Below are 25,405 nucleotides of genomic sequence, written 5' to 3'. Positions count from 1 at the left end.
GAAAACTGAACGCCTGGAAGCTCAATGAGCCTCCAGAGCAGAGGAAACAGGTCCCAGAAACTGTCCCAACAAGAACCAGCTATGAAGACCCTTCTCCAGATCAACCCTGGAGGAAATAAGGTGAACCTGGCAGGATAGATATAGTGCCAGGACAAAACTAGCTCTTACCAACAAAAAGGAGGGTTCTCTCCACATAGGATAGATGACAAGGAACCAACTACGTGCTGAAGGAGAGCACTGTAACCTGTCTCGGCTAAGGTCAAGCGAACTCTCGCAAACCGCCTCCGAAAAAAGAGATTTGATGACGCAAAAAAGGGGCCCTGACCTAGCAGATACCTGCGACAAGGTAACCCCCATGGAGGCGAAGCCTTTAAACCGCAATCTATGATCTCGCGGATACAAATGGGACAATCAGTCTCACTGATGCCTACTCCTGTAAGATCAAGTCATCACTCGAGGAAAGAGTGATATGGCAGGAGAAGAAAAAAGGTTGAATCGGACCTCCAAAGCATCACAAAGGAACCATTAGCTCTGCCTGAGGATCCCTGAACCACGACCCCTTAATGGGCACCCTGGGATAGGCACGGACGGCCTGAAACTCTCAAACGGCGTCCTTATTTAAAAACAAACATCCAAAAACCTTCGGATAGAAACCTCATCCCTAGATTCAGGGAATGATTAGAGAGTGGATCGCTGACAACAAGCAGAGGTGGGCCTTGATTAGAGTCCATGCACTGGGATGAACCCAGAAGACCAAAAACTCAGAGCAAAAATGCTTGCCCTAGGAAACATAAGCATAGTTGGGAAGAAAACTGAACCACGGTCCCCCTATAGGATACGCTCTCTCCAACGGACAGGCTAGTGACTGAAGTCAAAAACCGCCCCGGGAGAGCTAAAAAAAATGTCCCTCAGGACAGGGAGATCTGGACAGAACCCTGGAGAACGATTCTCCAACCGGAATGCCAAGAAAATCTGATAAGAAAGATTAAAAAACAGCGCCATGCGGATGACTTGGCCCCGGGTGAGATGAGACCTGTCAGCGGAAGAAACCCAAGAAGGGTCCCAGGACAAACCTCACCCTTCCCCACAGAGCCAGCGATGGCCTGAAGGAGGAACTGTAGGTCACAGTCCAATGAAGTAAACTCCAACTTCACAAGCCCTAAGTAAAGAACTTCCTATCCGAAAGTCCAATTAGCATCCAGGGAACCACCCTGGCGCCAACCCAGATAACGCTGGCCTAAATTCATCTCTGAGGATCGAAGAAGACAGATGAAAATCCCCAAAAGTCTTTCAACATACAATGGTAGTAAACTAAAATCGCCAAGACCAGGGAGCCACAGATAAATCTGGAATCATGATACTGTCAAGTTACACCCCAGATTCCCCCAAAAAAACTTTAGGATCAGAACGAGGGTTACTGAAAGAGATGGCCCGTAAGAAGTGGATTCTAACCAAAAGGAAAGAAAAGGAAAGATATCCTTCTCGATAGAGATCCTGCAGAGTTCCCAAACAAAAGGGAAGAGGGAACCTATATTCTCTTCCGAAATGGAGACACAATAAGCTCCGTTTAAGTACCATACAATCCAAATATTTGGAACATGAACCAACAGTGGAATGACCATATTCTCACACTACAATAGGTACCGGGACAATCCAAAAGTCGTCCGAGGAAACTTCCCTCTCTCTGCCAAAAAGACAAATTGAAGAGAAGAAAAACTACCCAGAAGGCAGTATAAGAAGCATAAGAGTATAGAAGTATAAGAGAATAGGCAAGGGCACAAAAGTGATCGCCAAGAAGGAGTGTGCAATAAACAGGTCCTGCCTGTCATACGACACATTTTCCCCTACAGAGCTCGGAAACGGGATTCTGAAATAAAATTATATATATATATATATATATATATATATATATATATATATATATACAGACGAGAAAGAATGGGATCTCCATCCGACTCCCCTCATCTAATCAAGATCGCTATCTGATTTAGAGGACTGAGATCCGACTGACGGATCAGTACTCGGAATCTCTAACATAGCCAAAACTTCTCTCAGAAGCAAGCGCAGGTGTGCCATTCTAAATCTGAATGCTAAATCCTCTTCCGTCAGAGGAATCAAATCAGCAGACTCCGACCCTGGAGGTCCTACCTCTGAAGCCTCAGAGGGAACCGCATCCCCAGATGACTGATCGGATACAATCCTCAATTTACACGATGGTTCCTGGGCAGGAGTGCATGGATTAGCCCTTTGTAGCAGAAAGTGGCAAAATTGGTCCTTCAAGTTTGACGGACTGTAGCATTGCTTCTGACATGGACTTGAGTGAAGAAAAGCAGGCAGGGAAACTCGTCAACGCTGATTGCGTAGGAGCTGTTAATATGAGCCTGGTTGGGTTTGCAGAAAGACTCTCCCTGCATCTCCAGACTCTAACTTTCATCAGTGCTCTCACTGAGAGGCTGACAAGACTACTTAAAACTCCAGTCCCATCTCGAAGGTAGATACCCTTCCTAACCAACTACTCCAAAATCTTCTGACACTTCTCTGCCAACCTCCTGTGAAGAAAGGCAAATAATGACTGGGGGATGAGGGAAGTGGGGGAGGTATTTAAGCCTTTGGTTGGGGTGTCTTTGCCTCCTCCTGTTGGTCAGGTTCTGTATTTCCCATAAGTAATGAATGCAGCTGTAGACTCTCCCTGTATTAAGAAGGAAAATTACAATATCCCTATCGTAAAATAACTAAAAACTTACCTGTGAAATTAAAAAAAAACTAAGTTTAAACTAACAATTAACCTAACATAACTATTATACTAAAATTAAAATAACTACCAATTAAATAAACTAAATTACACATTACGAAATTACACTACTAAAAAAATGTAAATATAAAATTACTAAAAATAAAAAATACTAAAATTACAAAAAATAGCAAACACTAAATTACAAAAAATAACAAAATTATCCAAAATAAAAACAATTACACCTAATCAAATAGTTCTATATTAATAAAAAAGCCTTTTGTAGGGCATTGCCCTAAAGAAATCAGCTCTTGTCCCTGGAAAAAGATATAAAGCCCCCCCCCCAAACAGCAAAACCCACCACCCAACCAACCTCCCAAAATAAAAAAACCTAACTCTGACAAAAACCTAAGCACAAACCTGAAAAGGGCATTTGTATGGGCATTGCCATTAAAAAGGGCATTTAGATCTTTAAAAAAGCCCAAATCCTAATCTAAAAAAAAAACCCACCCAAAAAAAGTTTAAAAAAACCCTAACACTATCCCCGACAATCCACTTACAGTTTCTGCAGTCCGAACATCCAGGCGTCGACAAGTCTTCATCCAGGCAGTGAGGTCTTCATCCATTCTATCTTCATCCCGGCGGCGTCTTCTATCTTTATCCCGACAGCGCGGAGTGGTCCATCCTTCAAGACATCCGGCGCGGAGCATCCTTTTCATACGGTCGCTGTCGTACACTGGATCTTCAATACAAGGGAGCCTTTTCAAAATGGCATCCTTTGCATTCCTATTGGCTGATTTGATTTTTGAAATTCAAATCAGCCAATAGGATGAGCGCTACAGAAATCCTATTGGCTGTTCAAATCAGCCAATAGGATGAGAGCTACTGAAATTCTATTGGCTATTCAAATCAGCCAATAGAATTTCAGTAGCTCTCATCCATTTTGAAAAGGCTATCTTGCATTGAAGATTCAGTGTACGGCAGTAACCGTATGAAGAGGACGCTCCGATGGATGTCTTTAAGGATAGACCTGCTCCGTGCCGCCGGGATGAAGATAGAAGACGATGCCGGGATGAAGATAGAAGATGCCGCCTGGATAAAGATAGAAGATGCCGCCTGGATGGATGAAGACCTTGCCGCCTGGATAAAGACTTGTTGCCGCCTAGATGTTCAGACTTTTTTTTTAGATTAGGGTTTGGGCTTTTTTAAGAGAGCTAAATGCCCTTTTAAGGGCAATGTGTAGCTTAGGTTTTTGTTAGAGCTAGTTTTTTTATTTTGGGGGGTTGGTTGGGTGGTGGGTCTTTGTATTTTTTTTACAGGGAAAAGAGGTGATTTCTTTAGGGCAATGCCCTACAAAAGACCCTTTTAAGGGCTATTGGTAGTTTATTGTAGGCTAGGGTTTTTTTTATTTGGGGGGGGGGGCTTTTTATTTTTATAGGGCTATTAGATTAGGTGTAATTGTTTTTATTTTGGATAATTTCGTTTGTTCTTTTTTGTAATTTAGTATTTTTAGTAGTGTTAGTTTTTTTTTATTTAAATGTATTTAATTTAGATTATTTAATTGGTAGTTATTTTAATTTTAGTATAATAGTTAATTTATAGTTTTAACTTAGTTTTTTTAAATTTTACAGGTTTATTTATTTTAAGATAGGGATATTGTAATTTTAATTTAAAGTTAGGGGGTTGTTAGGTTTAAGGGTTAATATTTTAATTTAGTTTTTGCAATGTGGGGGGCTGGCAGTTTAGGGGTTAATAGGTTTATTTAGTGGCGGTGATGTGGGAGGCAAGAGGTTTAGGGGTTAATAACTTTATTTAGTGGCAGCGATGTCGGGGAGCAGCGGAATAGGGGTTAATAGCTTTATTATAGTGTCAGCAATGTTGGGGTGCAGGGGAATAGGGGTTAATAGCTTTATTATAGTGGCAGAAAAGTCAGGGAGTGGCGGAATAGGGGTTAATAATTTTTATTAGTGGCGGCGATGTCGGATGCGGTAGATTAGGGGTAATACATTTATTATGGTGTCGGTGATGTCGGGGGCGGCAGATTATTGGTTAATAACTTTATGTAGGTGTCGGCAATGTCGGGGGCAGCAGATTAGGGGTGTTTAGACTTGGGGTTTATGTTAGGGTGTTACGTTTAAACGTAACTTTTTTTCTCCCTAGACATCAATGGGGTTGCGTTACGGCGATCACCATTCCGCGTTTCAGGTGTTCAGTTTTTTTCTAACAGTCTCTCCCCATTGATGTCTATGGGGAAAGTGTGCACAAGCACATCAAAGCAGCCCTTGGATTTTGTGTGGTATGGAGCTCATCGCCACCATATCGCACGCACAAGGTGGCTTTTCAGAAACTTGTAATGGCAGCGCTATGGAGGGTGAAATAACGCAAATTTTTGTTGCATTCGTTTCGCACCCTCTATAGCGCAAAACTTGTAATCTAGGTGACAAGTAAATGGTATATATTTTCAGACAGTTTCAAAATCGAATGACAAAAAAGGCAACAAATGCACACCTTGCAAACTGTGAAGTTTGGCTTCTTGGTCTTTCTTTGCAGATCCTGTTATCCGATGCAGGGTATTTAGTTCCAGTTCACTCTTTGCAATGAGATCAAGAACAGCTTCATCATCATCATCAAGCACAGAATATTTTTGTGATAAAGATCTTATATAAGCAGCTCTAGGATGACCAGGTCTGAAATGGAAAAAACAACCAAATAGAAGGTTATATATTTCATCATTCTGAGACAACATCTTAATGAACTTATTTCTTAAAGTGTAAGTAAATGTGAGATTTTGAGGCTTTATAATGTTTTTTAGCTTAAAGGGATATGAAACCCAATTATTTTCTTTCATGATTCAGATAGAGCAGGCAATTTTAAGCAACTTTCTAATTTACTCCTTTTAACTATTTTTCTTTGTTCTTTTGGTATGCTTTGCTGAATGAGCATTATTTAGAACAAAAAAACAAAACTGGCACTACACAGTATATTAGGTGAGATAAGGAATTTTAAATGATAAATTCCGGTGCTTCCCCTTTAAGGGGTTAATATAGCACTCACACTCAATCATGGATATTAATGTATAAAAACATTCATACTTTATTAATTAAAGTTAAAACCGGGATATGAATCCCTTAAATTAATTACACTACCCACAACCTTGGAACCTATACAAACTTTAAAAGAAATAAAACCGCTAATCACTCCTCTGTTTCCTGGCCGATAACAGGAAACATCGGCATCAGGTGGCTGGAGTGACCAAGCGGCTATGATTCTAAAGTTAGAGAACAAACGCGTTTCGGCTCTGTTAGCCTTTGTCAATGTTACACTTTAGGTATCAAAATTGAATAAGCCGAGGCTTTAGCGTGCAAGGCTTTTTATATCCGTGCTGCGTTTATCATCAGCCAATCAGGATAGCGCCTTAGGACACCGCCTCACTTTTGGTCAGTAAACGTTTAGCAGAAGCCTAGCCCTCTGTTAGGAGTGCAGCGATTGGGTGATTACGTATAAATGCTCCGATAACCTGCACGCTGATTGGGTATAGTGTATCTGAACGCCAGGAATTTCTACGATAATTATCTTTATGTCGCTTAAAATGTACTCAAACCGTCTGACATGTAGAAATCATACTGTGCATATGAAGTGTGTGATTATACTTAGATCTTATTTACTAGTCATACAACACTACGGAACAGCACGGAACATTTACCACATATCAAAAACGGCAAAACATCAAAGGGTCATATGTCACACGTCATAATGCCAACTTAATTAGATGTCAGTCAAAACACATAAACTCCTTAAAGTTTACTAGTTGATCACTAAAAGTCCATATATTGTTGAATGAGCAGCAATGCACTACTGGTTGCTGACTGAACTCGTGTGAGCCAATGACAATCAGTATATACAGTATATGCAGCTACCAATCATTAGCTAGAACCAAGGTTCTTTGCTGCCCCACACGTTAGTTTACACAGCCCTGAGGAAGCCCCGTCTCTCTTGCGACGAGGGGATGAAACGCGCGTCGGCATTGGCTGACCAATCACATGTGACCTGACACACTTGATTGTTTGCGGAACGGAGCGGCGATGTTCCTGTGAGTAACAAAACTAATTTGAGGAGAACGGAGTCGTTACTAAGAACGGCACAAAGCTATTTGGAGACTACTCCACAATATGGTCGATACTGACATAAAGATCTGAAGTGACACGGAAAGAAACACAGCACAAGAGGGCGGTAATCAGGTGTAGTTGACAGAGGGATCCGGATGTAAATGCCCGGCGTCCTCCTGCATGCTTGATTGTGCCTTACGTTTGGCTTACTATCGCCTAGATTTAGAGTTCTGCGGTAGCCGTCAAAACCAGCGTTAGAGGCTCCTAACGCTGGTTTTTACCGCCCGCTGGTATTTAGAGTCAGTCATTAAAGGGTCTAACGCTCACTTTGCAGCCGCAACTTTTCCATACCGCATTTTTTTATTTTGGGGGGCTTTGTTATTTTATTAGGGGGCTTAGAGTAGGTGTAATTAGTTTAAAATTGTTGTAATATTTTTCTAATGTTTGTAAATATTTTTTTATTTTTTGTAACTTAGTTCATTTTTAATTTTTGGACTTTAGTTAGTTTATTTAATTGTATTTATTTGTAGCTATTGTATTTAATTAATTTATTGATAGTGTAGCGTTAGGTTTAATTGTAGATAATTGTAGGTAGTTTATTTAATTTATTGATAGTGTAGTGTTAGGTTTAATTGTAACTTAGGTTAGGATTTATTTATTAGCGGTGAGGTCCGGTCGGCAGATTAGGGGTTAATTATTGTAGGTAGCTGGCGGCGACGTTGTGGGGGGCAGATTAGGGGTTAATAAATATAATATAGGGGTCGGCGGTGTTAGGGGCAGCAGATTAGGGGTACATAGGTATAAAGTAGGTTGCGGCGGTGTACGGAGCGGCAGATTAGGGGTTAAAAAAAATATGCAGGTTTCTGCAATAGCGGGGGCGGCAGATAAGGGGTTAATAAGCGTAAGGTTAGGGGTGTTTAGACTCGGGGTACATGTTAGGGTGTTAGGTGCAGACTTAGAAACCGTTTCCCCATAGGAAACAATGGTACCGCGTTAGGAGCTGAACGCTGCTTTTTTGCAGATGTTAGGTTTTTTTTCAGCTCAAACGGACCCATTGTTTCCTATGGGGGAATCGTGCACGTTTTTTAAGCTGGCCGCGTCCGTAAGCACCGCTGGTATTTAGAGTTGCAGTGTCGGTAAATTATGCTCTACGCTCCTTTTTTGGAGGCTAACGCAGCCATTCTGTAAACTCTAAATACCAGCGGTATTTAAAAGGTGCGGCCAAAAAAAACACGCGTAGCTAACGCACCCCTTCTAACGCAAAACTCCAAATCTAGGCCTAAGTGTTTGAGCTATGCAGTAATTTGTTTGAGCCTGGATGCAGTTGACAGAGGGATTCAGCTACTAATATGATACCCTCCTGCACCTTGCTTGCTTACTAACTTTTCTTTGCTGCAATACATCATCTTCTGTTTTATGTGTTGCACGACTCTAACTATCTCTCCACCTACTGGCTCACATGCTACCTCACTATTAACACTTTACGGCTTGCCATTGGAGTATCTTTTCATATTATGTGAATTTATCCTACTCTGGACATTAGATGTATATCTACTTGTCAAGTTATGGAAGTTTCTAACTAGGATGCTTGCAGAATGGCTACAGTGCCCTCAACATTTTATATTCCATATTTAATATGTTGTAGTAACCAATGCCTTTTTGAACATTGCTATATCCTATCATATAATATATACCTTACTGTATTACATATGCATTTGATGTTTTATATGCACATATAGGAACACTCGGCTAATACAGTTTAATAAAAACTATCCGGTCTGTGCAGTATAAACTTTAATACTTCCGAGTCTATCTATATGTGCTATATACCTCCAAGAGCGGGTATATTTTTTTGTCCTTTAAGGTGTTCTTGTATGTAATAATAGTTGGTTCCTTCACAATGAGGCTTAGTTAGGTCACATGGACCGGTCCATTATTAGTACAGTGTATTTTTGCACTGGTTTTATGTAACCATTTATATCTTACATTGTTGCAATTTGGTTGTCAAGCTTGTCGAACCTGCACCCAGCAGGGTGCGTGAATAAACACCACCACTTTAATATGCATTTGTGTTGTTTTTGATTTATATATAAAAAGAGTGCTAACCCTAACACCCCCTAACTTAATTATTATTTAAATAAATCTAAATAATATTAATATTATTAACTAAATTATTCCTATGTAAAACTAAATACTTACCTATAAAATAAACCCTAAGATAGCTACAATATAATTAATAATTACATTGTAGCTATTTTAGGGTTAATATAGGTGGCGGCGGTGTAGGGGGGTCAGATTAGGGGTTAATATATTTAATGTTGATGGCAGCGGTGTAGGGGGGTCAGATTAGAAGGTAATACATTTAATATAGGTGGCGGCAGTATAGGGGGGTCAGATTAGGGGGTAATACATTTAATATAGGTGGCAGCGGGTTCCGGGTTTAGGGGTTAATACTAGGATAGGCTTATTGCGTTGTGGGGGGTTGTCAGTCTAGGGGTTAATACATTTATTGTTAGGAGTGAGAGGGGGGATTGTGGATAGAGGGGTATACGTGTCGAGCTATTTTTTGGAGGCGTGTTAGACAGTTACGGGAGATTTAAAAGCTTAGTTAGTTTTTTTAGGTGCCAGCAGATTCTAAAGTGCCGTAAGTCACTGGCGACTCCAGAAATTTGTACTTACGCTTATTTCTGGACATCGCTAGTTTGTCTGACTTACGGCACTTTAGCAACTGCCGGCGGGGTATATGTAATACCCCGATGTGCAAGGTGAAACTACGGGCGGCGCGGGTTACCTCGCTTGCGCCGAAAAGTACGCCGTATATCGGATCGCGCCACAGATGTCTACCTAGGTATCTCTTCAACACGGAATATCATGGGAACAAAGCAAATTTCATAATAAAATCAAATTGGAAACTTTTTTTAAAATGATATGTTCTGTCTAAATCACAAAAGAGAATTTTTGGGTTTCATATCCCTTTAATTTATGCATCCACTGGAATGCACTTTGTCCAGTAATACACTTTGGACTAGATTACAAGTATAGTATATAAAATGAAAGCGGTAAGGTGCGGTTACATTGCTAGAGCACAATCTTTACTATTTCCATTTTGTCGTTCATAATACAAAAGTAGCTGTTTAATTTTGTGTCCAGCGACACTGTTCTACCGCAAAGTTGTTGAGATAGCAAAATGACTAGCAAATGATCAAAAATAAATAAATCAACCAAACAAACATTTTCCTAACCTCTGCCCCATCCCACTATTAATGCCTAAACCACTACAACACCAATGTAAAAATAACCCCAGACATTATTAATCTCTAAACCACCACAACCACCCAAAAATAAAAATACCCCCTTAAACTTTTTAAAACCTAAACTGCCACATTCCCCAAGACAAATATACCCAAAAAAGCCTGTGGTTTTATTTTGCTTAAAGGGACATTCCAGTGAAAATATAAATGCACATAGATTTATTGCATCTTTGAATAGAAACATATTTGCAATATACATATATTGGCAAAAATGCTTAAATTAAGAGTTATCACTGTTTTAGTTTTAACATTTTCTCTGCACGTGCATGTGAAGCATAGCTAGATATTTTCACTGCACCCACATTTTAAATAATGCAGCTACTCAGATCATCCGTGGGGCTTGTATCATGTCAGCAATTAACAAATTGAGTCATTACCAGATTGTACAAGTATCTTACGCTCTCTGAGCAAGTGCTGTGTTTAAAATGCTGGTGCACGTTGCATACTTAAATACACCTGAAACAGCTATAGCTATAGCTTTTATTAGAAGCATTTTTGCTAATGCATGTATATTACAAAATTGCTTCTGTTCAATACAGAAATGCACCCGTGTGGTTTCCAATTTGGGCTGGAATATCCCTTTAAACAGATAAGAAACACACATTTTATCTTTCATGATTCAAATAGAAGATATCATTTTAAACAACTTTACAATTTACTTCTATTATTTAAATCGATTCCTTACCAAGTTCGTATCATTTGGTGAAAAGCATACCTAGATAGGCTAAGAAGCAGCAATGCACTACTGGGAGCTAGAGGCTTATTAGTGGCTGCAGATACGTATGCCTCTTCTCATTGGCTCACCTGCTGTGTTCAGCTAGTTCCCAGTAGTGCGTTGCTGCTCCTTCAACAAATGATGCCAAGAGAATAAAGCAAATTTTATAACGGAAGTAAAATGGAAAGTTATTTAAAATGATATACTCTATATGAATCATAAAATAAATATGTCCCTTTAAATATAATGAAAACAATGAGTATTTTCAAGTGTATTCATTTAAATGCTGCTTTTAGTGTTTTAAACCTAAAATATTTGTAATATCTACATACCTTTGCTGAACATATTAAACATTTTCAAATACATTTGATTTACAGGCGTCCCTCAGAGATATTGCGGGTTCGGTTCGAGACCACCTCAATAAAGTGAATATAGCAATAAAGCAAGTCACAGAAATTATTTTGTTTCCCAGTGCATATAAAAGTTATATTTACACTACAATGTAGTTTACTAAGTGTGCAATAGTATTATGTCGAAAAAAACAATGTACATACTTTAATTAAAAAATACTTTATTGCTAAAAAAATTAGCCTTCAGCGAGTCGTAAACTTTTTGCTGCTGGTGTGCATATATGGGTGTGTATATATGTATATACATGTGTATTTATGTGTTCATATGTGTATATATGTTGGAAAAATGGTGCCGATAGACTTGCTCGACGCAGGTTTGAGACAAACCTTCAATTTGTAAAAATGTAATCTGCGAAGCACAATAAAGCAAAGCGCAATAAAACGAGGTACGTTTGTACATTTATTTAAAGGTAGTTTGCGTCATCCAATAATTATAACAACTCTGGATCCCCCAAATATCAGGGTTCATCTTATCTGAAACACATTTTTGCTTTTCGTTCCAAGACAACTCTAAATAATATCAAATGGTGCTAGTGTGAGGAAACTCAAATGATAGGCTTTGGCCTTCTTCCAGGGTCTGATTATGATCGTTACAGTGTCATGCGGAGAACAAACAGAAAAAAAGTTAATGTTTTTAAGAAAGTGGAACCCTAATGGGAATATAACTATATGATTTACAGCTATAAATGGTTGGCAACATTTGCAGCTGATACGCGCATGTAATTACTAGGTGTGCCCTTGTAATAATGAATATTAGCTTATCAGCTTTGGTGAAACTTGAAATAAATCTCTTACTCAACACAATGCTCTTTTGCTAATGATTGAAACTGTTTTACTTTAATCATGAGGCCATCATCAAAACGAAGTGAGAAGTCAACTACTAAGTAAAAAATTACACAGACACACTATATATATATATATATATATATATATATATATATATATATATATATATATATATACATACACACACACACACAGTACTGTGCAGAAGTCTTAGGCCACCATTAGATTTGTTGTTTAAGCAAAGTTTTAATGACCACCAATATTGATTTTTCGGTCTCTTTATTAAGATAATACAGGAAATACGCACACAAAATTCATTTTTTTTTATTTTTCTGATACTGCATTATTAGTTGTTTTATTGATGGTCTCCTCCTCATGGGAGATTTTTTTGTTTCATGTTTGTATTTATTATTTTTCTTATTTTTCTTATTCTTTTTATTTCTCTTATTAAATGCAGTTTTACTATATACTTTCTCTGTCATGCATTGCTAATTAAGCTGCCACGTACAGCGCAACAGTGTTTTTTCCTTTTAGGATTTTCCTTTTAGGATTTCCCATTGTGTAGTATTGTCTTATGAGGTTGAGGGATCCTCTGTTCACACTGTCTTGCCTTAAGCATTTCTTTCAGCGCAGATTTCAATAATTTTTTTACTTTCCAACACCACTGGCAGAAATGCAGCCCCAAACCAGGACAGACCCTCCACCATGTGTCACTGAAGGCCGCAAGAACTCAATCTTCCATCTCTCTCCAACTCTTCTTCTCACATATTGTCGACGTTTGGACTAAAACATTTCAAACTTAGATTCGTCACTGCATGATACTCTTTTCCACTAATCTTTATTCCAATCTTTGTGTGCTTTAGCATATCTTAACCTCTTCACCCTGTTCCCCTTCTGAAAAAGTAGTTTCTTGGCTGCTACCCTTCCACAAAGACCGTTCCTGATCATTCTTCTTCGACTGTAGAAGGGTCAACTTGGCATCCTGATCCAAGCTGCCAGATGCTGAGCCAGATCCTTGCTGGACTTCTTACGGTCTCTCAAAGAAGAAACTCTGAGAAACTTCTCATCAGATTTTGAAAGTTTTCTTGGCCTTCCAGTCCTTTTTTTGTCCTTGACCTCCCTGATTCTTCAAATTTCTTTATAACAGCTTGAATACCACATTTTTGAGCATCCCATTTGTTTGCTGAGTTCCCTTTGAGAGTGGCCTAAAAACCTAATACCCTACTCACGTGGAAACCCAATCGCATATTCTCATGTGCACTAACCCTAAATGAAAATATGAATATTTCACATTCTAATGTTCTTCCCATAAAATAATATGTTCTTATTCATATATAAATAATTCTACATATATATGATGTTTTGGTACAATATATATTTATACAGTATATATATATATATATATATATATATATATATATATATATATATATATATATATATATATATATATATATATATATTATTATACAAATATGTAGAACATATTCTGCTATGTGCAGAACATAGGAATGTGAAACATTTACAGTAAAAACATAGTTAAAACCTTTATTAAATATGAATATTGCATGTTTGACCTCCCTACAAATATTTCTAGGGGGGCAAGGTTCCCTTAGATCATTTCACACTCCAGTCCATGTCCTCTTGGTAATATCTGAACTAAAAACAGTAATAAAATATGTAGAAGGAACAAGTACCCTTAAGATGTCTAGGATAGTTTATACTATAAACAAGTTTAACCCAATAATGTCTGAACTATGCCCCTATTCTTAATGCAAAGACATTGCTAAGGAAGAATATGTTATTTTTATCACAAACATACCATGGTTATAATGGCATTGTCAATAGTGCCAGAAGAGAATTCTATATTCACTCTTGAAATAAACCCTGCCAGTATACATATAACTTTTAATTTCAGTAAAATACAATTATAGTAATAAACATTGTGCATAAAATATGGATATAGTCCAAAATGATCCAGCCATAATTACAAGATTTTCAAAGACTTTGTAACTACTGCTGGATCATTGGGAACAATATATTTATTTTGTGCACATTTTTACGCTGATTGTTTTTCTACGGATATTATCACTTTTTATTTTAGAGTATCAAACTGTTAAGTGTTCTTTTACTTTTTATCTTTATTTAAATGATTTGTAATTGATTGGGGCAAACTGATTATTTTATTGATTCTTAATTAATGATTAATAATATTATGATTGTGTTTTCAGTACATTTGATATAATGATATACAGGCGTACCTCGGAGATATTGCGGGTTTGGTTCCAGATCACCGCAATACAGCGATTATAGCAATAAAGTGAGTCACACTAATCTTTTTTGTTTCCCAGTGCATATAATAGTTATATTTACACTATACTGTAGTCTATTACGTGAGAAATAGCATTATGTTTTAAAAAAACAAAACAATGTACATGCCTTATTTTAAAAAATGAGTTATAATCTTTTTGCTGGTGGTGAATATACATAGGTGTGTATATATGCGTATACATGTATTTATATGTTTTTATATGTGTATATGTTGGAAAAATTGTAGTGATAGACTTGCTCAACACTGGGTTGCCACAAACCTTCAATTTGTAAGAAGAGCAATATCTGTGAAACGCAATAAAATGAGGTTTGCCTGTAATTGCAGGAGCAATCTTTTATAAGGTGTTTACATCTAGGAGAGGCAACATATAATAAATACTTTGTTTTAATAATTTTGTTAGGGCAAATAAATTTGACATGTTAACTGACTTGGTGCTAACTCCTGAGGCTGGGGAAGGATCCTGAAGTTCAAATGCACGCTCTGTAGTAAAACACTCAAGGGCTGCTTTGCGTTCACGGTCTCGAACAGGTTTGTCATCTAAAGAAGAAAAGAAAAAAAATAATATAACATATATATATTTGATGTCTGTGACCCCTCATCAACATTTTAAGTACAATTAATATGACACAATCTGTACATTAAAGGGAGAGTGTACTGTAAAATGGTTTTTCCCTTCATGTGTATATCAGCTGCAGAGTATAAAATGTATGAGAAATTGCTTCTTTATGTTTATCTTTGTATATTAAACAGTTGTTTTTCTTTTTTGAAACCACAATCCATTAAAATAGGTTGAGAGTGCAAAGATATCAGATCTTATTTTATCACTTTCTGTACACATGCATACTTCTTTATATAATATATGTCTGTATACCAAAGTCCAATACTTAGAACAATTGAAAATTAACATTTTATTACTTCTAACCCCCAATGGGGGGTAGATTTATTAAGCAGCGGATTCTGCTTCCTACCACCATCATTTCAGGCTGGCCTAAAAAACGTAAGTTAGGAAGCAGCGGACTGAAGGTGGACTGAAATCCGATCCGATCGGGCCGACTGACCACCGGTGAGCAGGGGGGCAGCATTGCACAAGCATTTCACTAGAAATGCTTGTGCAATGATAAATGCAGACAGTATATGCTGTTGGCATTTAGTGAGGTTGAGCAGACGCGATTCGCTACAGCAAATCATGTCCTCTCGGCTTTTAGTAATTCTACCCCTGGGACTGTAATTTCTTCTGCTGGCAATGTTTTTACAGCTTTTTATGAAACTGTCAGTATAGGTACAGAAAGCAGGATTTTTTTTAAATAAAATGCTTTTTGATTAACCCCTTAATGACCACAGCACTTTTCCATTTTCTGTCCGTTTGGGACCAAGGCTATTTTTACCTTTTTGAGGTGTTTGTGTTTAGCTGTAATTTTCCTCTTACTCATTTACTGTACCCACACATATTATATACCGTTTTTCTCGCCACTAAATGGACTTTCTAAAGATACCATTATTTTCATCATATCTTATAATTTACTATAAAAAAAAATATAAAATATGAGGAAAAATTGAAAAAAACACACTTTTTCTAACTTTGACCCCCAAAATCTGTTACATATCTACAACCACCAAAAAACACCCATGCTAAATAGTTTCAAAATTTTGTCCTGAGTTTAGAAATACCCAATGTTTACATGTTCTTTGCTTTTTGTGCAAGTTATAGGGCCATAAATACAAGTAGCACTTTGCTATTTCCAAACCACTTTTTTCCAAAATTAGCGCTAGTTACATTAGAACACTAATATCTTTCAGGAATCCCTGAATATCCCTTGACATGTATATATATTTTTTTTAGTAGACATCCCAAAGTATTGATCTAGGACAATTTTGGTATATTTCATACCACCATTTCACCGCCAAATGCGATCAAATACAAAAAATCGTTCACTTTTTCACAAATTTTTTCACAAACTTTTGGTTTCTCACTGAAATTATTTACAAACAACTTGTGCAATTATGGCATAAATGGTTGTAAATTCTTCTCTGGGATCCCCTTTGTTCAGAAATAGCAGACATATATGGCTTTGGCGTTGCTTTTTGGTAATTAGAAGGCCGCTAAATGCCACTGCGCACCACAAGTGTATTATGCCCAGCAGTTAAGGGGTTAATTAGGGAGCTTTTAGGGAGCTTGTAGGGTTAATTTTAGCTTTAGTGTAGTATAGTAGACAACCCCAAGTATTGATCTAGGCACATTTTGGTATATTTCATGCCACCATTTCACCGCCAAATGCGATCAAATTGAAAAAAAAGTTAAATTTTTCACAATTTTAGGTTTCTCACTGAAATAATTTACAAACAGCTTGTGCAATTATGGCACAAATGGTTGTAAATACTTGTCTGGGATCCCCTTTGTTCAGAAATAGCAGACATATATGACTTTGGCGTTGCTTTCTGGTAATTAGAAGGCCGCTAAATCCTGCTGCGCCTCACACGTGTATTATGGCTAGCAGTGAAGGGGTTAATTAGGGAGTTTGTAGGGAGCTTGCAGGGTTAATTTTAGCTTTAGTGTAGAGATCAGCCCCCCACCTGACACATCCCACCCCCTGATCCCTCACAAACAGCTCCCTTCCCTCCCCCACCCCACAATTGTCCCCGCCATCTTAAGTACTGGCAGAAAGTCTGCCAGTACTAAAATAAAAGGGTTTTTTAAAAAAAATAATTTTTTTTAGCATATTTACATATGCTAGGGTGTAGGATCCCCCCCTTAGCCCCCAACCTCCCTGATCCCCCCCAAAACCGCTCTCTAACCCTCCCCTCTGCCTCATTGGGGGCCATCTTGGGTACTGGCAGCTGTCTGCCAGTACCCAGTTTGCAAAAAAAAGTGCTTTTTTTTATTTTTTTGGGCTTTTTTCTGTAGTGTAGCTTCCCCCCCCCCACACAGACAATCCCCCACCACCTTGCTGATCTTTTTTTTTTTAAATGTACTATTATTATTTAGAAATGTGTACATTTTTTATAAATTCATTTTCTGTAGTGTAGCGGTTCCCACCCGCTCCCTCCCCGTGCACGCGCCCGCCCCCGCCCTCCCGTGCACGCGCGCGCGTCCGTGCGCGCCCCCGCTCGTCCCCGCCCACGATCCCGCCCCCCCTGCACATAACCAGGGCCATCGATGGCCGCCACCCGCCTCCCGGTCCGGCTCCCACCCAACAAAGCAGGGAGCCACCGATCTCCGGTGCAGAGAGGGCCACAGAGTGGCTCTCTCTGCACCGGATGGCTACCAAAGGTTATTGCAGGATGCCTCCATATCGAGGCATCACTGCAATAACCGGAAAGCAGCTGGAAGCGAGCAGGATCGCTTCCAGCTGCTTTCCACACCGAGGACGTGCAGGGTACGTTCTCAGGCATTAACTGCCTTTTTTTTGAGGACGTACCCTGCACGTCCTCGGTCGTTAAGGGGTTAAACATCTATCTTAATATAGTTTCTATTTAAGGTACATTATAATCCAAAGGTTATTCCTCCAGAAATAAGGATTAGTTTTTAATTATGTATCATGAGTCTGTATATTAATGGCTGTAATGTTTAATTGTTTTGGTAAATTATTTCTATTAATCTATTCACAATGTCGCGCTCTCCCACAGGTTTCTGTCACACTATTTTTGGTATGTTTTCTGTCTAGAAGATATTATCACATATTATTGGTTTTGTAGTTCTCAACCCTTTCTTCACTGCAAAAATGTTATAAAATAAACATACAAACGTTGAGAAATAGACCTTGAAGGGACATAAACCATAATTTTGTCTGTATTTCTCCTTTAACAAAGGCTACCTAGAGAATGAAGCAAATTTGCTAAAATAAGTACATCTGAAATCCTAAAAATGGTATGCTCTGTCTATAGATAGAGCATACAAATTTTAGATTTCAGGTGTACTTATTTTACCAAATTTGCTTCATTCTCTTGGTATCCTTTGTTGGAGAGAAATTCTCTACTGGGAGCCAGGTGAACACATTGGGTGAGCCAATGACAAGCAGCTAGCTCACAGTAGTGCATTGCTCCTGAGCCTACCTATGTATGCTTTTCAAAAATGGATAACATGAGAATAAAGCACATTCGATTAGAACAGTAAATTGGAAGGTTGTTTAAAGGGGCAGTAAACCTACACAATAATGTTATATAATTCTGCACATAGTGCAGAATTATATAACATTAGTTTAATGTCAACTTTATAATACAAAGTATTTCAAAGATTTTTTATCACTAAGTAGAAATTTGTAGAACGCCGCCCCTGGCTCTACTGAGTGGGTCTGGTTTTTTTTCAGCCGGTCCGACCGCGCTATTAAACTCAATGTAGCTCGCTCCCCCTCTGTCTGGTAGCGGGAGTGAGCTACATTGAGTTTAATGGTGCAATCGGGCCGGCTGTGACTATACAGCATGCCGTGATGCACTTCTGGAAAAAACCGGACCCGCTCAGTAGAGCCAGGAGTGGCGTTCAACAAAATTCTACCTAATGATAAAAAATCTTTGAAATACTTTGTAATATAAAGTTGGCGCTAAAATAATTTTATATAATTCTGCACTATGTGCAGAATTATATAACATTATTGTGTAGGTTTACTGCCCCTTTAACATTGTATGTTCTATCTGAATCACTAAAGTTAAATTTTACTTTAGTGTCCCTGTAATGCCATTGCACTCTTGCAAATCTATGTACACAGAATCAACTCTTACTCCTTCCAATATAGACTAGTACAGCTGAAAAGTTGATCAACTATGGAGATAGTTCACCTCCAAATAATTTAAATCATTTCAATGATCTATTTATGTATTTCTAATGGTATATAACTAAATCAGTATTTTTCTGATAACTGGGAAAATTATTTGAAAAATTATTATTCTAAAAATAAAATCTTTTTATTTGCTAGTGATTTAAATCAATTATTTGATTTAAATAAAATCCACCCTGACTACAGGCAAGCTATTTTAAATGCTGATATAAAGATAAAGGGGCTATTTGTACAATTTAATACACTCCAGCAGGTAAAATAGAACACTGGGTACAAATTAAATGGGAGAAAAGTTGTCCCTTTAATTTGCTGAAATAAGTGTTCCACAAATAATTGTCTATTCCTTTTTTGCAAACATCCTCTGCAAAATTTTTCATTTCGTTCTAAAACCATTTAAAAAAAAAAAAAAGAAACAATTGGTTTAGTATCCAACGTGCAGCTTTCACTTTCATATACTGCAATAAAAAAATACATTTTTGCATCCAGAAACATTGCCTGAAATATTTTTACAACTTGAATGCTATCGTTTGACATTTTAAATTATACATTTCAATCAAGATTTAGAATTCTTGTTTCAACCGCTACTAAAGTAATATTGTTAATCTGCACTTAACAACACACAATGCAGTTAAGTTGTACGTCAGAAGGTAATAAAAATTATTTAATTCACATTTAATAGATAAGATGTACCCGGTCATTTTATATCAAATCAACATTCTGACTACTGAGCACAGTTGCAACCAGCATTTAAAGAAACATTAAAGTCATTTTTCTTTGTTGGGTCTATAAAAGGGCATTTTATAATATATAAAAAATTTAGTTTTTTTTATTAATTATAAATTAATGCTTGTAAGGCGTGTCATTGCCCCCCAATAACGCATTGAGAGTTTTGCAAAATCGTTATCCATAGCTCTGAAGTTGCAGCAATCATTCTAGCGTAAATCGTGATTGCACTCAAGTGATTGCACACAAAATACGTTTGTGCTCCACGCGTAATCTGCCCCCTTGTCATTATTGTAACCACACATTTTTAAAAGATGCCAGCAGCAATGAATTTACCAGACAACCCCATTTTAGCTTGTCATATGATCAACCAAGCTGTCTGATTGGTTGTTTTCGCTCATTACTTCTTAGTCCCACCACTGAGATCATGGAACCAAAAATAGCAGCAACCTGTACAGCCAGGGGATTCAGAGTATGATAGATAGGTGCGAAATTAAGAGGAGAGGTCATTGGCTATGTTTAACTAAAATTGCCTTTCTTTAAGGGATGTTGAAGTACTGATAAGACTTCTTACATAATCTCACCAGACAAGAGAACTTTAGAGAATTGGGCCATAAGGTAGAGTTCGCTACATTTCATGCACAGTAGGCAAAACCATTTCAGCGACTATGGGTAGTCTTGTCTACTCCAGTAAGTCCTAAATGGCTCCTCCAAGTAAGGCAAATGGTGGCTGGATCCAAAAGGTATAAATGAGAATTGCAACTCCAAAAAACCATAAAAAATCCAGTACTTCATTAGAAACAGTTCAAAAACATTAACTGCATCTAGGTGACCATAAGACAATGTAAGACCATGGTGTCCAAACAAGTCTTAACCCCAAAATGATGTGTATATTCATTATGCGGTACAAAGCCTATTGTATCTCATAATGCATATATACGTCGCAACTTTAGGAAGCTACAACAGCCTTGGCTGTAAAGTGAAAGCCGAGAGCTGCTGTCCCTGAGGTGCAGGCTTTTGTCTGCATTGGGAAATGGAGCACGATCGGTCCTCAGGTTCCATAGGAAGGCAGATGTCTGATAGTTACAGACAGTGACACTGTGCTGGCGGGAGGTGTGGGCAGGAAGGTGGGAGGAGACACAGAGCTGGATGGAGGAAGGAGAGGGAGAGGTGGACCCTACGCTACAGAAAGTTTGGAAGGGTGAGGGAGAGATGGGGATGCTGCAGACGTATATCGCAGGGAGGGGGGCACTTCACTACAGAAAAAATAATAGAAATTAATAAATACATTTAAAAAAGACAAATACCACTGCAAACTGGGTACTGGCAGACAGCTGCCAGTGCCTAAGATGGCAGACACCATTGAGAGGGGGGAGCTGTTAGGGTGGGATCAGGGAGGTTAACAGGGATCATACACTGCAGAAAATACATACATTAAATAAATATATATTCCTAAAACTTCATACTGGCAGACTGTCTGCCAGTACCTAAGATGGTGGTTAATGAGTGAAGGTGTAGGGGGAAAAGAGCTGTTTGGGAGGGATCAGGGAGGTGGGCAGTGTGACGTGGGAGGATAATCCTTACACTAGAATGCTACAACCTACGCCAGCTAACTGATTAATCCATTCACTGCCAGGTATTTCAGAAGTATTGTACCCAGCTGCAATTAGCAGCCTTCTAATGACCAAAAGACAATGGCAAAGCTATGCATGTCTGTTATTTCTGAATAAAGGGGTTCCCAGAGAAGCATTTACAACCATTTCTTTTATAACTGCACAAGCAGTATGTAAATAATTTCAGTGAGAATCCCAAAGTTTGACGGGTAACCAATGACATGAGTTATACCAAAATGGGTCTAGATAAATACCTTGGGTTGCCTACTAAAAAAATATATAGTTTTGATAGGTAAATAAAAAAACAAGGCTCTATTTCTGTTTAAATGGAGTCATAGCAAAAAATGCTAAACATCCACTGATATTTTTGGCAAGTTTTACCTCTGAAATGCCCGGTAGCTAAGGGGTTAAAGGGACATAAAACCCCACATTTTTCTTTCATGATTCAGAATATAAAGACAACATACAATTTTACAATTTATTATTTTGGATTTGACTGTCCCTTTAAGCGTTTCAGTTCATAGACCTAATTAATTAATTCACAATCATCATAGGTGATTCCTTATAGCATTCCTTATAGCATTTATTGCAAGACGGCAGACAAAATGTATTTACAAGGTATTTATTGTCCAATTAAAGGGACATGATACCCAAATGTTGAAACACTTGAAAGTGATGCAGCATATCTGTAAAATGCTTACTAGAAAATATCACCTGAACATCTCTAACTAAAAAAGGGAGATATTTTACCTCAAATCTTCCTCAGAAACCACATTCAATCGTAAAATGGACTTTAAGCAGCAAATCATGATGCCAGGCCTGGAACTTGCAAGGGAGTGTGCATCTGGCATGAGCACACACAGTCATGTTATTTCCCTCCTTAGTTTAAGGAAGTTTACTAGGAAATCTCTCAAGATTTAAGTGAAATCTCATGATAATGAAACATTACAGAATGATATTTGAAATATCATTCAGATTAAATGGCACCATCAATTTAAGATTCTCAAACATAGCAAAAATAAATCTTACAACAGTAAAACTTTTCTTTAAAGGGACACAAAACCCTTTTTCATTCATGATTCAGATAGTGGGCTCCATTTATTAAGATGGCCCTGAAACAGAAGTTAAAGGGACAGTTTACTCAAAAATGTTCTCTTCTTTAATTTGTAATGGTCTACTTTACCTGATGGAGTGTATTACATTGTTTACAAGTATTTCCATTGCCCTTATATTGGCATTTGAAAATATAAATTATGCTTACCTGATAATTTAATTTCCATCGTGGGGAGGAGAGTCAACACCTTCATTCATTACTTGTGGGAATTAAGAACCTGGCCACTAGGAGGAGGCAAAGACAACCCAGCCAAAGGCTTAAATACCTCCCCCACTTCCATCATCCCCCAGTCATTCTGCTGAGGGAACAAGGTACAGTAGGAGAAATATCAGGGTATAAATGGTGCCAGAAGAACAAAACTAAATTTAGGTCCGCCAACCAAAGAAACCAATTGAAATTAAATTATCAGGTAAGCATAATTTATATTTTCCATCTAAAGGGGAGGAGAATCAACAGCTTCATTCATTACTTGTGGGACCAAATACCTAAGCTCTAGAGGACACTGAATGAAAAAACGGGAGGGCAAAGAATGCGGACCCTAATCTGAGGGCACCATAGCCTGTAAAACCTTTCTCCCAAAAACTGCTTCCGCTGAAGCAAAAACGTCAAATTTGTAAAATATTGTAAAGGTATGTAAGGAGGACCAGGTAGCTGCCTTACAAATCTGCTCCATAGAGGCCTCAATCTTGAAGGCCCAAGAAGAAGCCACAGCTCTAGTTGAATGAGTCGTGATCCTCTGAGGAGGCTTATGTCCCGCTGTCTCGCAGGCCAAGCGAATCATGATCCACAACCAAAAAGACAAAGAAGTTGAAGAGGCCTTCGGCCCCTTGCGCTTCCCTGTATATGCCACAAAAAGAGATGTAGACTGTCTGAAATCCTTGGTAGCCTGAAGATAAAACTTCAAAGCATGAACCACATCCAAATTATGACGTAACCTCTCCTTAGGAGAAGAAGGGTTAGGACACAAAAGAAGGAACAACTATTTCCTGATTGATGTTACGGGTAGATAAACCAGTGAGAAGAACAGTCTTATCAGCATGAAAAAACAGATAAGGAGGCTCATATTGCAAGGCCGCCAACTCAGATACTCTGCGTGCCTATGCAATAGCCAACAAAATCAGAACCTTCCAAGAAAGTAACTTAATGTCAAGAGAGTGCATAGGTTCAAACTTAACCCTCTGCAACACCTTCAGAACCAAGTTCAAGCTCCAGGGAGGAGCGGAATGTCTAAACACAGGCCTGATTCTAGACAGAGCCCGAACAAAAGACTGGATATCAGGAAGCTCAGCGAGCCTCTTGTGCAACAGAACAGATAAAGCGTAAACTAGGTTGAACCCCAAAGGAACCACTAAGGCGTCTGTCAAGTCTGCCTGGGGATCCCTCGATCGCGACCTGTATCTGGGTAGCTTGCAATTGAGTCTGGAAGCCATGAGATCTATCTCCGGCTTCCCCCATCTGAAAGAAATCTCTGCAAACACCTCGGGATGGAGAGACCATTCCCCCGGATGGAAGGATTGACTGCTTAGAAAATCCGCTTCACAGTTGTCCACACCGGAAATATGGATTGCTGATAGCGAGCAGCTGTGGGACTCATTCCAATATCCGAGAAACCTCCCTCATTGCTAGGGAGCTTCTCGCCCCCCGCTGATGGTTGATGTAAGCCACCAAGGTAATGTTGTCTGTCTGGAACCTGATGAAGTTGAACGACCCCAGGAGAGGCCATGACTTCAGAGCATTGTAGATTGTTTGAAGTTCCAGAATATTGATCGGAAGGAGAGACTCTTCTCGAGACCACCTTCCCTGTGCCATCCTTGCACCCCAAACAGCACCCCACCCTGCTAGACTCACGTCCATGGTCACAATCTCCCAGGACGGTCTAAGGAAGGATGTCCCCTAGGACAGTTGTTGCGGACGGATCCACCAAGAAAGGGAATCCCTCGTCCGAACATATAGAGAAATCTGTTGAGATAGATCTGAATGATCGCCATTCCACTGTCTCAACATGCACAGCTGAAGAGGTCTGAGATGGAACCTGGGGAATGGCATGACATTGATGCTGGACACCATGTGCCCAATCACCTCCATACTCTGAGTCACAGAGGGACTGGAGGAGGACTGAAGGGCAAGACAGGTGGATGCAATCTTCCTGCATCGCTGATCTGTGAGAAATATCTTCATTGATATAAAATCTATTATCGTTCCCAGGAACTCCACCCTGTTGCAGGGAATCAGGGAACTTTTTCCTGAGTTTATCTTCCAACTGTGAGATTAGAGTAACGAAAGAAGGGCCCTAGAATAATCCTCTGCAAGACTGAACGACAGCGCCTGGACTAGAATGTCGTCCAGATAGGGCGCCACAGCAATGTCTCTGGATCTGGCAACTGCAAGTAGCGCAACCAGAACCTTCGTAAAGACTCTCGGGGCCATTGCCAGACCAAAGAGAAGGGCCACAAACTGGAAATGTTGGTCCAGAAACACAAATCTCAGGAATCTGAAGTGATCCCTGTGGATCGGCACATGAAGGTAGGCATCCTTCAAGTCTATTGTCGTCATTAACTGACCCTCTTGAACTAGGGGCTGAATCAATCTGATTGTTTCCATTTTGAACGATGGAACAGCCAGAAATTTGTTTAAACATTTTAGGTCTAGAATTGGGCGGAACGTGCCCTCTTTCTTTGGGACTACGAAAAGGTTTGAATAGTACTCTAGACCCCTTTCTGCTAGGGGTACTGGTACAATAACTCAGAGAGAAGAGAGATCCCTCACAAAGGCTTCTCTCTTTTCTGGTCTGGAAG

At 38.8% G+C, this 25,405-nt stretch overlaps 1 protein-coding gene across 1 annotated transcript in view; it reads right to left on the bottom strand.

The window, feature by feature from the left end:
• The window catches only part of CEP72 (centrosomal protein 72), a 257,419-nt gene that overhangs the window by 118,325 nt on the left and 113,689 nt on the right, over positions 1-25,405 (bottom strand). Inside the window, exons 4-5 of the mRNA XM_053715788.1 lie at positions 14,820-14,928; positions 5,240-5,418 (exon numbers count right to left, since the gene is read on the bottom strand). Of these exons, the coding sequence (XP_053571763.1) occupies positions 5,240-5,418; positions 14,820-14,928 (288 nt within the window). The remainder of the gene's footprint in view (positions 1-5,239; positions 5,419-14,819; positions 14,929-25,405) is intronic.

Source organism: Bombina bombina, chromosome 5 (genome assembly GCF_027579735.1).
Source record: "Bombina bombina isolate aBomBom1 chromosome 5, aBomBom1.pri, whole genome shotgun sequence".
NCBI classification, from domain to species: domain Eukaryota; kingdom Metazoa; phylum Chordata; class Amphibia; order Anura; family Bombinatoridae; genus Bombina; species Bombina bombina.
Note: the sequence above shows the minus strand (reverse complement) of the source record. Positions and strands in the feature narration are given on the sequence as shown.